This window comes from Ambystoma mexicanum, chromosome 10 (genome assembly GCF_040938575.1).
Source record: "Ambystoma mexicanum isolate Mex_15411 chromosome 10, UKY_AmexF1_1, whole genome shotgun sequence".
NCBI lineage: Eukaryota > Metazoa > Chordata > Amphibia > Caudata > Ambystomatidae > Ambystoma > Ambystoma mexicanum.
The window spans coordinates 766,345,857-766,360,292 of NC_090932.1; the positions used below are offsets into that span (position 1 = coordinate 766,345,857).

The 14,436-nt window shown below is 45.3% G+C and overlaps 1 protein-coding gene across 1 annotated transcript; it reads right to left on the reverse strand.

The window, feature by feature from the left end:
* Window positions 1-800: 800 nt before the first annotated feature.
* On the reverse strand, window positions 801-5,880 carry LOC138491723 (uncharacterized). Its single transcript, XM_069618412.1, has 2 exons — window positions 4,158-5,880; window positions 801-1,128 (listed from the first exon to the last, which is right to left on the reverse strand). Exons 1-2 carry the CDS (start codon window positions 5,482-5,484, stop codon window positions 1,106-1,108), a joined length of 1,350 nt encoding a protein of 449 aa, XP_069474513.1. The 5' UTR covers window positions 5,485-5,880; the 3' UTR covers window positions 801-1,105.
* Window positions 5,881-14,436: the final 8,556 nt, after the last annotated feature.

Consider the following 14,436-nt stretch of genomic DNA (forward strand, 5'->3'; position numbering starts at 1 on the left):
TACTGTGAACATTGTGACTTTCAGGCCCTCTTGAGATGGGTCCACGTCATTCATGAAGTCTCAGTCTCACACTGTGGCAAACTACCCTGCAATGTAACAGGCAACACTGGCAGTATTGAGTGAAGGTACCGACTATCAAGCTGAAGGCTGGAAAAGGTGCGCAGCATCACAGAAGGAGGCACGAGGCAAGTTTGGCTCTGGTGGTCATCTGAGGAAACTCTACCAGTGAGAGTAGGTATGAAGCATAAACATTTGACAGGAGCCCTTGGCTGCCTGATGGTGGCAGCCAGCCCCTCTGAAGTCTGGTGTGGGCTTCGGGAGCTTTTTCCTTTGCGTTCAGCGTGGACTGCACGCACCACGTGCTTCCGTCGTTAGCGGCGTGGGCACTGGGGACACTTTGAGGCAGCATTGCGGGACAGCTGGCTTGAGGTGGTGTAGGAGGTAGGATAACGTTCTCTTCCTTCCTTATAGCTCCCTTTTAACCTTTTGTATTCTCTCCCTGCCCTTTCCACATAGTTTTGGCGCCTTCCTTTATACGGTTTGCATATTATTTGTTTCATTTTCTATAATGTTGAAAATGTTGCATCAAAAAGCATTCCTCAATTCGCATCATACTTTGATTTATTTTGCATTCTCTTCCACCACTTCAACTCTTCAGTGATTCACATCTCGTGCTTACTTCTGGCCTCTCGATCTCAGAGTCACCAACATCATCTTCTGGGGGCCACGCCAATCAATGTAGATTACCCCTGCTATCTGCGCAGGGAGTATTAATTCTATTAAAGACTAGGAGGCGAGCATTATGCTTCATCTTCTTTTATTTCTACCCTTCAGCAGTTCAACCAACATATATAACAAATCATGAAAAAATGTCTTAAAGTAGCAACTTTTCTTTTTTCCAAAAACTACACAATCCATGAACCTCTGTAGTCCATGCTCCCTCCACCAGTCACAATCCACTTCCTGTGCCTGGGCTCCTCCTCTGCTTTTACTCGCTCTGAAAGTCTCTAACTGATCCTCGACAACTGTGCGAAGACTCTCCGGACTTTAACTTAATTGCTGCGAGGGCTCTGTGCTCCTGACCCTCTCTGCTCCGTCTTCACCATCAGTTATTCTTCTGATCCTCTCCTATGAAAAGATCAACACAAGATTATGTTAGGGTGGTGCCAACGTCTCGTACTGATACATAATAAAGCATTGCCATCGTATACACAGTACCAGACTCGGGTGGGAATTTAATGCTCGCCTCCTAGTCTTTAATAGAATTAATACTCCCTGCGCAGATAGCAGGGGTAATCTACATTCTATGACAAGACTGGAGGCGAGCATTATGCTTGTTCAAAGCTTACCCAACACCGTACTTGCTAAACTCTCCGCTGGCTTAAAGTAAAATTCTTTGAAAGTCCTATCGCTTGACCAGTCTGCCGCCAGCATTATCTCATTCAAAGGCACACCTGCTCTCACGGCTGCCGAGGCCATTGCCCCCCTCACCGAATGAGCTCCATACGTGCTCACATTCAGACCTGCTGCCTGCATAACTTCCTTGACCCATCTTGCGATGGTAGCTGATGCCACTGCGTGATAGGGCTTCCTGCGCGCAATTAATAACTGAGTAGTACTTGCTGCTCTATACTCTGCCGTTCTACTCTCGTACTCCTTGATGCATCGTGCTACGCACCATTTCGAATTACTCGGGAAATACGGATAATGTACCGTAGATGTCCCTGTCTTGGTCCTTCTGACTATGGAGAATGTAACTCCCTCCGGCCCGAAGGATCGTCTGTTAACATCTAGTGCTCTTACGTCCGATACTCTCTTGCAGGAGATCAAGCATAGCAACATCGCTAACTTTCCCGATAATTGCTTAAGCGAGAGATATTCATTAGTCGGCCAACTCGCTAGTAGGCGCAGCACTGTCGTCACTTCCCATGTCGTGGTATACTTGGGATCCGGCGGCGCTTTAAATCTAGCTCCTCTGATGAGCCTAACCACCGCCGGATGTTCTCCTGCCGGGACGCCTTCTAATGGCGTGTGACCCGCAGAAATCGCCGATCTGTACACTCCTATAGTACGGAAAGCTCTACCGCTCTGTAATAAGTTCGCTAGAAAGTTCAGAATCTCCACTACAGGTGCCGAAACGGGATGAACACCTCTGTCCTTGCACCAGCTTGTCCATTTTGCCCAAGCTGAGTCATAGCTCCTCCTAGTGGATGGAGCCCAGGATTCAGCGATAAGCTGAGCAGCTTGCGCCGAAATTCCTGGCAAGGCCCAACGTTTCCGGATATCCTGCACGCGACTAGCGGGAGTGTCCCTCTCACTCTCAGAGGATGACACGACCCAGCTGGGTCCGTGAGTAGTCGCTCCTCGTCGGGGAGGACTCTGGGAATGTCTGATACTAGTTCCATTAGGGTGGGGAACCACACTTGAGACTTCCATAATGGTGCTACTAGAACTAGTTCTGCTTTCTCCCTCCGGCATTTCGCCAATACTCTGCTCAACATCACAAAGGGAGGGAAAGCGTAATGTGGACCTCCTATCCACTCTTGCAGAAACGCGTCTGTTCCTAGCGCTCCCGGATCCAGCCTCCAGCTGAAATAGCTGGTCTTCTGCGTATTGAGCCGGGAGGCAAACAGGTCTACTTGCAATGGTCCCCATCTCGTGTCTAGTCTCTGAAACACTGCTGGATCCAGCCTCCAATCGCTGGAATCCGTCAGGTACCGCGAGTTCCAATCTGCTACTACGTTCAGTGTCCCTGGCAGGTACTCTGCTGTCACCGACGTCCCTGATCGAAGGCAGAAATGCCACAGATCCTTCGCTAACTCTGCGAGCATCTTGGATCTCGTACCACCCAAATGGTTGATGTAGCGCACTGCTGATATGTTGTCCATCTTCAGCAGAACACAAGATTTCACTCTCTCTTTCGTAAAGGCCTTGATCGCGAATGATCCTGCTAGGAGCTCTAGGCAGTTTATGTGTAGACGAAGCTCTTCTTCGCTCCACTTGCCTCCGGTCTGTAAAGACCCACATCTGGCTCCCCAGCCTTTCCGACTGTCATCCGACTCTATTATCAAGTCCGGTTTGTCTCCGAATATGGCTCGCCCATTCCAGGCGTCCATATTCTTTAACCACCATTCTAGCTCTGTAATCGAGTCCTGATCCAGCGGCACTTGTTGATGGTACTTCAGACCTAGCTGCAGATGCTTTATCTTCAATCTCTGCAATGCACGGTAGTGCAGTGGCCCCGGAAAAATGGCCTGGATAGATGCTGCTAGCAGCCCAACTATTCTCGCTAATGTCCTGAGAGATACTTGTTGCTTCTCTAAGCATACTCTGATCTCTCTCTTGATGTCTCTCATCTTCCGAGCTGGAAGTTCTAAGGTCGCTTTCTTGGTGTCTAGAATGAATCCCAGGAAATCTAACCTCTGCGCTGGTATGGTATCTGATTTCTCTGTGTTCACTAGGAACCCTAGCGAGGCCAGAAGGTCCTGTACCCATCTCGTTTGGTACACTAATACCTCCCGATCTTCTGCAAGAAGCAGGAGATCGTCCAGGTAGATAATGAGCCTCACTCCTTTCTCCCTGATTGCTGCTGCTACCGGCTTCATTAGTTTTGTGAAAGCCCATGGTGCCGAAGCAAGGCCGAATGGCATCGATCTGAATTGCCAGAATCGACTTCGCCAGCGAAAAGCTAGAAATGGTCTGTACTCCTCGAGAACAGGTACTGTGAGGTAAGCGTCTTTTAGGTCTAGACGCGTCAACCCATCTCCTTCTCTTAGGGAGTCTCTGAGCTGATGGACGCCCTCCATCTTGAAGTGCCGATATATGATCCAGCCATTCAGCTCTTTGAGATTTATCACCGGGCGTACCTTCTCCTTCCTGTGTACTAGGAACATATTGCTCACAAATTTCGGGGCTGTCTCGCATTTCTCTATCGCCTGCTTGGTGACTAGCTGCTCTATCTCGCTGTCTAGCCATGCTAGTTCTGCTTGCGCTAATCTCTGACCCCGCGGCTCGTATCGCTGCACTGGGGTTTCTATGAAATCTAGATGTAGACCGCTGACGGTCTGCAGTATCCAGGAATCGCTTGAAAGCTTGCGCCAATTCTCTAAATATCTGCGCGTCCTCCCCCCTACTGGGGGATACATAATCGCTCTCACCTGGTGTAAATCCTTGGCCTCTTCCCGATCCTCTGGGCCTTCGGCCTCTTGGGAATCTCCCCCTGGACGGGAAAAAGGTGTCTTGGCTCTTGTTTTCCCAGTATTGTGCCCTGGTGTTCTGAGGTCTTCTCCCTCCTTGGTAGCGACCGGCAGCGCGACCTCTGTAGCGGCCGGTCCCTCCAAAAACTCTGCTGGGGAATATCTTGCGAATAGATGCTTGGGCCTTCTCTAGCGACGCGAATGTTCCTACGAACCGGCCCATCTCCTTCCCAAAGGTCTCTCCGAACAGGAGGCCTTGTGCACCTTCCCCTGCTTCATATGATGACAGATCACTCAATTTCGAGTCTATCTTGAGCAATAGGCCCTTTCTCCTCTCTGACGCGATGGCACAATTCGCGTTTCCAAGCAGGCAGACGGCTCTCTGAGCCCACCCTGCGAGGGCTTCCGGATCCACTTCTTCGCCCGTGTCCTTCGCCCTCTCTGCGAGGTCCATAATTTTTGCGAGCGGACCTGCTAAGTCTAATAGCTTCTCCTGGCAGGATTTCCAGGATCTGTCAATCCCCTTACGGGGGTCCTTGCTCGTCTTGGCTACGAAGGTCAGCATTTTTGGGTCAAGCTCCGGTGCTTCCGCTACCTTTCCTGGCAAATCTGGGCGCGGGCACTCTGCCCGCAGGCGCTGTCTAACCTCCTTGTCTAGTGGCTTGCGTAATCTTGCTGCCATATACTGAGTCACTCGGGGGGATGGTTGCCACTCGGTGGACCTTGGATTACGTATGCTGTCTGGGTCGAACATATCCTCCTCGTTCTCTACGAGGTGTTTCTCCTTCCTCGCTTTCTTGCCACCACTGGGTCTAGTCCAGTCCTCTTCCTCGACTTCTTCATCTCCTAAAGAGCCTTGCTCATCTATTAGCTCTTCCTCCGAGCCGAGGTCTTCTCCAATATTATCCTCCCCTGGAGTGGGGGTCGTGAGGTTCGGCACTGCCTGCTTTAGTAGGTACGCTTCTTTGAGCTTAGCAAAAGCGTCAGGCACCTCCGAGGCCTTTTCTATCGCCTCCTCATATGAGCCCCGGGGGTCGTCAGAGGATTTCCTCTTTAGGGCTAGTTTTCTCCCCTTATGCCCCTCATTCAAGGGTTCTGTGGGCGTGCGCTTATCCCCTTTGGTGCTGGACTTTGGCTGCGAGAGTATAGTCTCTAAGGTCTCCAGCCTTTCTTGTAGGGGTCTCACCCCTTCTGCCACTGCATCCATGAGAGAGCTACCCAGCACTTGCTTGAAGCTGGCAGCGAGGTCCAGGGATTGCTCCTCCTCACTCCACTCAAAGTCTGACATATTCCTCTGTGCTGTGTGCCTAAAATACCTGGAACAGGTGTCTTAGCACGCCCACCACTCTCTTATGATGTTTTCTGTTTTTTTTTTTTTTTTTTTTTTTTTTTTGTGTATGTGGCTGCACCTTTGTCCTTTTTTAGCCTTCCGGCCTCCAATCAATCGTCTACTGCTTCACGGCAGTGTAGGGCTCCTGGCCTCGAATCGCCCAGCTCCTGTGGCTAGAGGACTAGGAGCAGTGCTGAGGTTAGTGTCTCAGCTGATCGTGCTGTGCGTGATCGAACGATCGCTAAATTCGCTCCCAACTAGTTGGGGTCGAGAAACTCTGCGTCTACGAACGCTGGCGAAAGATAATTTTGCCTTCCCCGCTTCGCTGTGACGCTACGCGACTTCGCGCGTGTAAGCTCCGCCCACCCGCGGGTGGGGGCTATGTTGTTGGAGCGAGACGCTCCGCGCTTCGCGCGCTAGCTCCGCCCACCCGCGGGTGGGGGCTATGTCGAAGAGGCGATCCGCCCCGCGCTTCGAGCGCAAGCTCCGGCCTCCAGTGGGAGGCTATGCGCGACCTGTCTCCGGTCGCTCGTGAGGCTGACTGAACCCCTGGAGTGCCGGGTATACGGCACGGGGCCGTCAGCCTCACGGCCGTCCCTATCGGTCAAGGGAGTTTCCCTGGGGCTCCGCCGAGGCCCCCGTGCGAGTGTTCCTGTGGTAGGGGAAAATTACTACGCTTAGCGCGCGCGCGCGTAGCATGACATATCACTCATTATTATTATTATTATTTTTTTTTTTTTTTTTTTCGGTAAAGACTTCCGCCAAACCAATTCTCTCACGTTCCCCTTGCCAGACACACTCTTTAAACATATGTTCTATCATTAATCCACATTTCCCCTCTTCAGTCAGCCAATTTCTACTACAGGCATTGGGAGAGGAAAGAAATAGTACTTATCTGCTTGAAGAGCAGTAAAAGAAGAGGAGGAGCCCAGGCACAGGAAGTGGATTGTGACTGGTGGAGGGAGCATGGACTACAGAGGTTCATGGATTGTGTAGTTTTTGGAAAAAAGAAAAGTTGCTACTTTAAGACATTTTTTCATGATTTGTTATATATGTTGGTTGAACTGCTGAAGGGTAGAAATAAAAGAAGATGAAGCATAATGCTCGCCTCCAGTCTTGTCATAGAATCACCATTCTTCTCCTCCTTTTTGCTTCCTCTCCTTACCACCTTCCCTTTCTCCTCTCACACGCCACCCTATGTTTGCAAAATGGCTTCTGTCATACTGCAGGGCCATGCATTTGTTCGGTGTTCACTCCGACTAATGGAGTGGGACACCAGTGTTTGCATTTAATTCACAGATAATTTCCACCTGTAACTGTGAACCAGTCAGCAATTAATTGAACACACTGGCTGTAATGTTACTCTAAATGCACGGTCATCTTTTCCTGCACAATATAATATCCAGGTTAAGGAATCCATCTATGGCAGAACACCAAACTGACCAACCAGGTTCAAAACCCACTTACATATAAAAAAAGAGCTATAATTGTTTGTCATTGTAACTTTCATATTTGATGTGGTTTCTCGCCATTTTCTTTAGGGCAGATTCGTGATTATATTTTGTTCAGCTTTTAGTCTGGGCAGGGTCTTTTCTTTGCTGGTTTCGTGGAAATGTAGTACTTGCCGTGTTTACCTGGGGCTACAGAATCTAACATCTCCACCAGTGCAAAAAAATGGGCAAATGCTTAATACGGAATGGAGCAGACAAGTTTTGTCACAATACGTATTATGTAAAAAGAAAAGAACTTTACATTAGAACAAAAAGAATCCGACTGATGTGTGCACTAGTTGGTTACATGACATAAACATGTATACCACATTTGACGTTAGACAGCAAATATCTACAACAATACATTTTCTTTCATTTTAACCCCAGTGAACATTTTTTTTTAAATAATAGGGATTGGGGCCAAACCTGTTTGCACCATGTCATGTTTTTTATACTTCAAAAATGAGTTCTATATTAATTTGCTATATTTTATTGCACAAGAGCGAAGTTTTGATAATCTGGCACCAGATCTTTTCTTGGCAGTGCATATGATAAAACACACGGAGGGCGGTCAGGCCGCAGGCGGACAGCAGTACATACCATGATTTCAGGCAAAACTCCAAACTTAACGTTGCACTCGCTAGAATTGTGGAAGATAAATGAACACAGAGCACCGTTTTCATGAGCCTGCACGGTGCTTCAAAATCATACTACGCCCGTCGTTAATTTTCAGGCAAAATGCACATCAGCTAAGTAGAACACGCATTAGGAAACAACTGAGACAAGCTGCAGACAGTGCAAAGGATTACACGATTCTGGCACGACAGGCTTCCTCTTATAACTGGTCTGAAGTGGGACTGCATGAACATCTCACTATTTAGCAGGGCAGTCAAAGTTAGTTAAGGTTTTCCAGCCAAATTAAAGGATTTTTATACTCTGAACTGCTTTTCTTTTTCTTAATTTTCTTCTGTTTTCTTTTCTACTTTTCTCTTGTTTTAATACGTACTGCTATTTTAATTAATTTTGTAATTTTGTGAAAAGTTGAGTTCTTTGACTAAAACACAATAAATAAAAAAAAAAGCAAAGTCCCTAGGTGTCCCCTGTCCCCCCCAGATTGTATGTGTCTCCTATGCCCCTGGCCATAGAGCACTTATTGTTAGATAGATTTGTAGCCTTTTAAATTTCAGCATTCGATAATAGTATAGGGCTGTGTTTCTGTGGGTTTTGCAACCTTGAATGAGGCATAATTGGACTGCAAAATGTAGATAAGTAACACCAATCTGAGTTAACTTCAACTGCTCAAACTTATTTCAAGTAAGGGTGATGATTTGCTTATTTTAAACTTTTATAATAGCCCTCGTGTCTGAAAAGAAAAGAATAGATTAGGGGTATTTAAAGATTTTTTTTAGAAACAGATGTTCAGCCAGTTAAATCCCAAAACGTTATTAGTGTTAGAAGGGGATTTTAATCTTAGAATGGCTAATGGACTGCCCAAGCATCTTTATGACGAATATGAAGACTGTGTTATGGGGTTTTCGACTTCACAGATTAAAGACACCCTATGCTAGAGGTCCAGAGTTCTATACTTGGCTTCTAGAATGGGGACTGCGCTTAGTAAATGGGTGGGTAATGCCAGACATACCTGGACATCCACTTTCAGTAATCATCAGGGCACTTGAACCAGTGATTATTTTCGTTTCCGAACTAGTCATTGGCAAATGATTTTAGAATTCAGGGTGATAGAGGAGTCCTGCAGTTATCACTACCCTATATGTCCTATGATTTTATGGAGGCATAATTTGTTGGTGCCAAATAACATGACCCATTTGGATTTTGCAGATGGCATTTATCACTGCAAAAGAATAATTAAGTGGCAGAGAATTGAGCCCTCTCAGATTCATCAGAATGTGTAACCCTCTGGTACTCCATTACTTTTGTCCATACTAAATTATACTTTGTCTTCATCTTTAGTTGGAATTTGTTGTTGATTTAATGGGCCTATTGTTCAGTTTTTTTCAAAAGGAATCCTCAATGAAAAAGCCCTAAGCCAGAAGTTGCTTTAATGAAGAGTGTAGAGCGCTAAAGCAGATACTTTTGACTCTTGTGAACTCCCCTGTGGGATCTATAGTCCAAGTGAGGGCAGCCTTAGAGAACTGCAAAGAGGCAAAGGGGAGCTTCTGCAGTAGCAGCTCCAAACTGTGTTTGGCTGTGTTCGCCGGTGGAGCATGCAGCGCAGCCGTCAACCAGCAGTGACTGACAAGGTAAGAAAGGTTGGGCAGGGGGAACAGCCATTACTGCACCCTAGTTAACTGTTCCTCCTCTCTTATTAATCCTACTTGCAAAGCTTGCAGTCTACTGCATGTCACCCATATTGTTTGTTATCCTTAGCTGTCAGTTAGGCAAATTGTCTTAGTTAGCCATATTGGACTTTCCCCTCAATCTTGGAAATTCGAATCTCAGTGTCTTGTTTCTCTGCTGTATGTTGAACCCTAGGCTTTTTCCCTCTATCTAGGAAAGTCGAATCTGGTTGTTTTGCATTTTCTGCTGTATGTTCCTAGGCTTTTCCATATCCTGTACATTGATCCTAGTTGGTTGCATTGCTGTTGTGCAGAAGTTGGCGTTGTGCCTCTCACTCACCCGCTCTCGGGCTTCCCTTGTCCCATTCTCTCCTTCGCCTCTTCTCTCGCACTTCACCTTATGAGGTCACTGGCAAATTCTGCTCTATGAAGGTCTCACCCTACAGGCCCTCCCTTGCTCCTCCTGAACACTCAAGGACAGCATTACCTCCCTTGCTCCATCCTTGGCCAATTCTGTTATCACCCCTTTGCTACTGGCTCCTTCCTGGTACTCCTCAAGCACTCCCTTATGCACCCTCGCTGCACTTCTCCTCCATCCCCTCTCCCCTCATTTCTGTTACAGCACTTGCCTGCTTTGAATTGTTTCACAACCTAGTAGGAACGTTACTGTTTGTCTTCCTCCCTGTTCATCCCCATCCTACTCTCCCCTCGTCTCCCCTCATTTCTGTTACTGCACTTGCACGCTCCGAATTGTCTCACGACCTAGTAGGAACGCTACTGTTCGTCTTCGTCCCTGTTTATCCCCATCCTACTCTCCACTCCTCTCCCTCATTTCTGTTACTGCATTTGCAAGCTCTCGATCGTCTCACAACTTAGTTGGAATGTTATTGTCTGCCCCAACCTACACTTCCCCATCTGACCTGGTAGGAACCTTATTGTTTGTCTTCTTCCCTGTTCATCCGCCCTTCACTTCCCCCTCCCCTATCCCCAGCTTAATTGTTACTGCACATGCACAATCCGAATGTCTCAATAGGTGGTCAGTCAAAAGGCTGAAAACAAAATCTCGAATGACAAAAAGCACGAAACAAAAATCTCGAAAAAAAAATATCGAATTTTTTATTTATTTATTTATATGTGTTTTTGGGGTCAGGTAAGTAAAAAAAAGGGGTAAAATAAAAAAAAATGAAAAAAGAGGGGTTGGGGGGAACCCCCCCATTTTGAAAAAAAACGCATTGAAAAAAAAATTCGATATTTTTTTTTTCGAGATTTTAAATTCGTGCTTTTTTTTTCGAGATTTTAGTTTCGAGATTTTGACTATAAACCGTCTCAAGACCTAGTTGGAAAATGTGTTTTTTCCCTCTACCTCCCCATCCCTTGTCTTGATGCACTGTGAAACACCTTTTAGCTGTACAGGCGCATTATAAATACCCACAAAATAAAATAAATAAATAAAATTGGAGTTGGAAGCACAAGCTTGGGAAACAATGGTGGAGGCTTGCTGCGGCAGTGATTCCAAGAAATTCTGGGAGTTTGTTGCTCAGGGTCCGCCATATAAGCAGGTGCTGAAAGGCACAGAGACGCCAGTTGAGCTAAAGGCTTGGACAGACCATTTTACAAAATGACATCATGGCCAGAAGGAGGTGGTAGCCATTTTAGCCCCAGATATGCCATTTAACTTCTCTGCGAAGGAGGTTGCTTTAGCCATTTCTTAATAAGTGTGCATCGGTACACCCGGGACAGATGCACTTCCTGCAGATCTTTTCAAACTTTCGGGGGATTTATGGTCTTTGGTGTTGACAATCACCTTTAATGTTATTTTGAATTCTGGAGAGATAACTCCCTCATGGTAATTGGCCATCATTTTTCCTATTCTTAAAAAGGGAGAGTATGCCAGCCCTCTTGTCTATAGACCAATATCTTTGTTAGATACAACCTTTAAGATATTTGGAAGAGTACTGTCGGGACACCTGTAGGAGTGAACTCTGTCAAACTCTATACTCTCAGACATTCAGTATGGCTTTCGACCAGGTGAAGGCACTTGGGATGAGGCCCTCAAACTTTATTTAGTTTTTGGCCCGGTAAGTGTTCATCAGGGGAGAAGCAATTTTCTGGCATTTATGCATCTGAGCACCGCTTTCAACAAGGTTAACAGAGGTACACTCCGGACTCTGCGTGTGTCCACTGATTGCCCTGTCAGGATACTGGCTGTACTTAGGGCAGTGGAAAGGGGAATCCAGGCGAGTGCGCGCTATGGAAATCCGGGCCAGTGCACACTGGGGGTTCGTCAGGGTTATGTACTGGCACGTATTCTCTTTACCCTTTACATCAATGGCCTATATAAGGTATTAATATACACAAATACAGATTACCCCATAATCGGCGATAGGGCCTTTCCTCTGTTGGCTTACGCCGGCGATACAGTTCTTAAAGCCGAAAACCCTATTGCACTTCAGAAATTAATTAATGTATATACAGATTTCATCAATGCCCTGGACTTAAAGATAAATACAGCGAAATCTGCTGTCATGGTTTAGGGGCCAGGTAAAAAGTTTGTTAAAATGCACAACATGCTGAGTGATGGGGTTGTCAAACCGAGTGTGTATTAGTTTGAATATTTGGGCATATGTTTCTCGTCGGCGGTGTTAGGAAAAGTATATGTAACCAAACAGAAAATGAGGATGATTCAATTGTTGGGTGCACTGGCTCATATTATGGCTATGTGTCATGGTCAACCACTTCCGGTGATAGTGAATATCTATGAGGCACAGGTAATGGCAGCTATTAATTGTGGTGCATCGTTGTGGGGCCTTGAGAGTGTTCTGGAGCTACAGGTAAGCAAAAAAACATGTTCGAAAAGGCCCTTGGGCCTTCCCAGTTTGGCATCTACTTTCGCAGTGCATGTGGAATTGGGGTTGAGAATTTTGGAAGAAGAGTGCCACTTGGCCCTCTTTCACATTGACTTCGAATTTGGTCGAACTTCAAAGGCAGCCCTTGCTCAGCACATTATTATGGGCATTCTAACTGGAGATGGCTGGAATAAGATTCCATGGTTAAAATATATTAGATCCCACCTCCATCAGAGGAATGCCCCAGCATTTCTTTGCCATGTAGTATTTTGAGTTCTGAATACAAGTGCTCTCACAATAAAATGTTTGCCACCATTTTCTTTATATATTGAGCATTAGTTAGGCGCGTATACAACAAAATGGTGTTTCCATAATTAAAGAGCAGCATGAAACGAGGGAGTTGCTAATCAACACTAATTGAGTCCATGCTCTTGTTAGCTGTGTGGATCCTAGCAAACAGTATTTAGCCTTTGGTCACAAGAAATCAGATTGTTGGCTAATGACCTTGTTTAACAGTCTTAAGTTTGAGAGTTAACGCATTGAAATGGCAGGGTTACTCTGATCAATATAGTTGTGCGGTGTGTGAGTATTCAGAGGAGGATCTGTTGCATTTTATCCTCTTCTGCCCTGCAAACTCACACTTAAGGCAAAAAACTAGTCTCCCGATTTTAAGGCAGCAATATTTTACACAATGCTGTCCAGCTCTATATTATCTCCTCAAGGCTGACACGCCTGACTCGCCCTCTATGGCTTGTGGGTTGTTATCTTACTTGAGAGGGCAATGAAAGTGAGAAAGCCCCACATCAATATTTTATCTTAAAATTGCCATGGTCAGATATGGCCCTTGGAAGTACTTTTTCAAATCCTTGCTCTATTTGCCTGGTGTATTGTGCAATATTGTATGTGTTTTGACTTTTCTGTTTATCTGTATTTTACATTGTTTATTTGATGCAATGACATGTTTATATTTTGTGATTGTTTAATGGATTTCTTTTTATCTGAATATACTATGACTAGCAGTACCACCCGGCGGTGCCCCGGTCTTTTGCTGACATACACGTGGAGCTATAGCCTTGTGTTTGTTTTACTGTGTCATAACTTCCTATTTTTGAAAAATTGCAAAATCGTCAATCTCCTGAAATTGCCTATACTGATAGATTAGGGCAGGACCCCGCTCCACCCCTGTTCAGGGTGAATAGTGGTGTTGGTCAAATTTTACTATCGCCTGTACACCCCAGACTGGTATGCTGACCTTGTGTCCTAACTTCCTATTTCTGGAAAAGTTGGAAAATTGTTAATCTCCCAAAATCGCCTATTCCGATAGCACAGGGCCGGACCCCGCCCTGTGAAGGGTGAATGAGTGGGGTTGGTCATATTTCACTATCGTCAGTAAACCCCAGACTGGTATGCTGACCTTGGGCCAACATTTCAGCCCACAAAACTGTTATGAAGCTGGAGCCAATCCCGAACATACAAACACACTTTCACAAATATATATATATATATATATATATATATATATATATATATATATATATATATATATATATTCAGTAAAAAAACTTTGTTAAAGGGACGTTATGGTTAAGTTGCGCTACTAAAAACCTATGAAATTCAGTGAAAAAACTTTCTTTAAGGGACGTTATGGTTCAAAGTAAAACCGAAAAACCCCTGAAATTCGGCAGTTATGGTAACATAAGCAACCATAACTCGCGCCACCGTGCACTGCTTACACTAACACCCAGGACATCAAAGATGACATCACAAATGTCATTGATGACATCACTGATGACATCACATGTGTATGTACTTTTCATGAAAACTCTGTACAAGGGAGTCTTACAATGCTGCCAAAAACTGTCAAGGATCATTGGGATAAATATCATGAGCTAATTAGTGCATTAAGCAATGCATTGATATAAATAGCATTCTATTATGAAGTTCTATCCAGTATACTAAGCTACTCATGCAGAAACATAGGCAGTGTGTGCAGTAAACATGATAAAGGTGCCATATTCATAATCTTGCCATGTTGAATACTGAAATGATAACTGCTTTCTTATTAGAGTTTTGCGTACTGTGAAACATGTAATAAGTAGATAATAAAACCCACTTAATACATAATTATTACAGACAAAATACCAAGAGACAACAACACATACAAATATGAGTATATACAGGGACAGTGAAGTAAACAAAAAAGCAGAAGTAGTAGCAGAAAGAGTTCATAACCTAACTGATTGTCTTTATGCAGAGAAACTATTGCTCTGTTTCAAA

Bases quoted from the DNA above. Each gene is read 5' to 3' on its own strand.
- LOC138491723 (XM_069618412.1), bottom strand. From the start codon at position 5,484: ATGTCAGACTTTGAGTGGAGTGAGGAGGAGCAATCCCTGGACCTCGCT. The intron at 1,129-4,157 runs GTGAGAGCGATT...ATCTTTTCATAG, and splicing joins AGGCCAAGGATTTACACCAG to GAGAGGATCAGAAGAATAAC.